The sequence below is a fragment of the Nestor notabilis genome, unplaced genomic scaffold (genome assembly GCF_000696875.1).
Source record: "Nestor notabilis isolate BGI_N333 unplaced genomic scaffold, ASM69687v1 scaffold28026, whole genome shotgun sequence".
NCBI lineage: Eukaryota > Metazoa > Chordata > Aves > Psittaciformes > Psittacidae > Nestor > Nestor notabilis.
The window spans coordinates 1-2,583 of NW_009932831.1; the positions used below are offsets into that span (position 1 = coordinate 1).

At 49.3% G+C, this 2,583-nt stretch overlaps 1 protein-coding gene across 1 annotated transcript; it reads left to right on the forward strand.

The window, feature by feature from the left end:
• The first annotated feature begins 1,038 nt into the window (after positions 1–1,038).
• Positions 1,039–1,761, forward strand: LOC104407340 (actin-related protein 3-like). Its single transcript, XM_010016596.1, has 3 exons — positions 1,039–1,201; positions 1,427–1,506; positions 1,642–1,761. The coding sequence occupies exons 1-3, from the start codon at positions 1,039–1,041 to the stop codon at positions 1,759–1,761; spliced, it is 363 nt and encodes a 120-aa protein (XP_010014898.1).
• Positions 1,762–2,583: the final 822 nt, after the last annotated feature.

A 2,583-nucleotide genomic window follows, 5' to 3' on the forward strand; every position in this document is an offset into this window, starting at 1 on the left:
GCCTTCCCCTGCCCCTGGCCTCCCACCCCAGCACAGGGCCAGCAGGTCACCCTGAGGTGTGGGGTGCTCCAGGGACGCCGCCCAGGGCCCCTTCCACACAGCCACCGAGAATAACAGCACCGGTGCAAACGGAACACCTGAAGTTCGAGATCTCTGAGCAAATTGGTCTAGTGGAAGGTGTCCCTGCCCATGGCAGGAGGGTTGGAACTAGATGATCTCTAAAGTCCCTTCCAACCTGAACCCTTCTGGGTTTCCATGCTTGCAACACTTCTCAGGTCCATGTGGGAAAACACTTGTGGGAATGCACTTGTGTTCTTAGTGATCACCATGATCACTAAGTTGTGCACAACTTTAGTGCCTGGTGTGAACGTGTCAACGCTGCAGCCACAGCTCTGCCCAGCTGCTTATGGCCCCAGTGTGATGTAGTAACACCTGTTGTGTTCCTGCAAGGTCTTCAGCAGTCTCCAAAGATTAAATGTCAGAAACAGTAAATAAATTAACAATACACAGAATACAAATTAACTAATTAATATGTATTATTATTGATATAATAGTATTTTCAGTCATAGCTGGACAGCCACAGTTAAAGAAGGACGATCCTGTTTAGGTAACATGTTGTAACCTTCTCTGTGGAGCTACACAGTCTCAGCTCTTGGCTGGCCTGTGAAAGGGCCAAACACCCTTCCAGCATTTTTTCAAAACAACACACATCATTTAAATGCACAGGAAGTGCTTTTTCCTGCAGTATCCTTTACCTGGGACATGCCCAGGCAGACCACCTTAACCAAGGGGAGTCCATGGTGTTGCCATGAAGTCCGGGGTTCCGGTGCCCCTGTGTTTTTTTTGATTCCTGTAGGCACCCAAAAGTGCTTGGGACTGTCGCATCCTGGGCAGACAGGAGGGCTGTGGGGAAGAATTCTATGCCAATGACCTGAAGATGAAAGGCAGTGAGCAGACAGTGACTCTGACTGAGGCACCACTTAACCCCCTGGTTTACCAAGTTAAAATGGCCAAGCCCTTCCCTGAGCAGGCTGATGCATGTACCAGCTGTGTGCGTCCATCCAGGCTGTGCTCGCACTCTGCGCTTCTGGTCTCAGCACAGGCTGCATGGTGGACTCTGGTTATGGTGTTACCCACAGCGTACCAATCTTTGAAGGCTACTGCTTGCCCCATGGTGTTCTCCAGCTTGAGCTGGACAGCTGTGATCTTCCAGCGTGCCTAACACGGATTCTCAAAGAAAGCATCACTTCACAAGTCACCACAGCTCAACAGCTGCTTGTACAAAGCATACAAGAAAAAAAAATGTTATGTGTGCCTGAGCTTCGAGGAAGACATAACTAAGAATCCTGGTGAGGTGGAAAAAACTTACCACATTCTGTTGGCCATGAAATTATGGTTCAAAATTAAAGATTTCACTGTCTGAAAGCCCTTTTTTACCTTCCTAACGTTGGCATAGAATCACCAGGGATTGGCAAGTTCTGCTCCAACTCTATCATGAAAGAATCACAATGAACAAATCATAATGATGTTGGCATAACGATTTCAGTCCTTTCTAGGAATTAAAACGAATGCTTAAACGAGGAGATAAGACTGTATGATTTTGGGTGGTGTTAAGGTGAAAGTCGGTGCTCCTCCTAATAGGAAGTTTTCTGTTTGAACATAAGGCTCCTCCCCTCCTTAAGCGCCTTCCAGCTGACACGGATTACTGTGAAAGAGTACAGGGAGGCTGAGCCTAATGTGGTGCACAAAAGACGTTTCTAAAACACATGTAATTTTACTACAGATTTTACTTCATGGAGAAGAACCTGACGTAGCAGCTACCTGGAAGCTAGTGTCTAGGGGGAACTCAGTGGCCATAGCATGCCTTTCCAAAGTCCAATAAAAATCAGAATATCAGGCACAGTTACTTCCTTCTTAGTTGATGAATACACCTTTCTGATTAGGTGTAAAATACGTTTTAAAAGAGGTTGTTTACCAGAACAATGCTGTACGGTGTATATACAACTGAAGTTAGGAAGACCAAGAGCTCTCTGCTATTGCTTTGTACTCCATTGTACCTGCAATACTGCTTAGCTTGGCAACGCCTTGCTTCTCCGTGGAAGTCTCAGGGTCAACAAGTGAATTCACAAATCCAATTCTGAGGAACAGGCTGCAGCAGAGACGAGACAGGCAGTGTCTGAGGGGAGCAGGTACCGTGCAGGGAGGTTATGCCTTGCATAGAGAGCATGGAAAGAGATAAATAGCCTCTCCAACAGGGCACAGGGGCTGGTTCAGGGTAACAAGGGGAGTCTCTGGGCCGAGTTCCTCACCCGGGGGTCCTCAACTGAGACAGAAAGGGCACGAACGCGAGCCCGGGCCCTAATGCAGCCCCCAGGCTCAAGTCCCGGGTCTGAATCGCAAGCACCAGCCCCCAGACGCCGCCTCCATGCCCCGGATCCGGCTCCAGGTCTCAGATCCAGATGCAGACCCAGTTCTGAGGGAAGAGGAGGGGACGGGTGGAAAGGGGAGGGCGCAGCCAGTAGCGCGCTCCCGGGAGCACATGGTGCGGCCAGCGGACGAATGGCCCGAGCGCTCCAAACTCCC

Coding starts and splice junctions, on each gene's coding strand:
- LOC104407340 (XM_010016596.1), top strand. CDS start 1,039: ATGTACCAGCTGTGTGCGTCCATCCAGGCTGTGCTCGCACTCTGCGCT. Junction 1,202..1,426: donor CCAGCTTGAGCTGGACAGCT/GTGATCTTCCAG, acceptor ACTGTCTGAAAG/CCCTTTTTTACCTTCCTAAC. Junction 1,507..1,641: donor ACTCTATCATGAAAGAATCA/CAATGAACAAAT, acceptor TCCTCCTAATAG/GAAGTTTTCTGTTTGAACAT.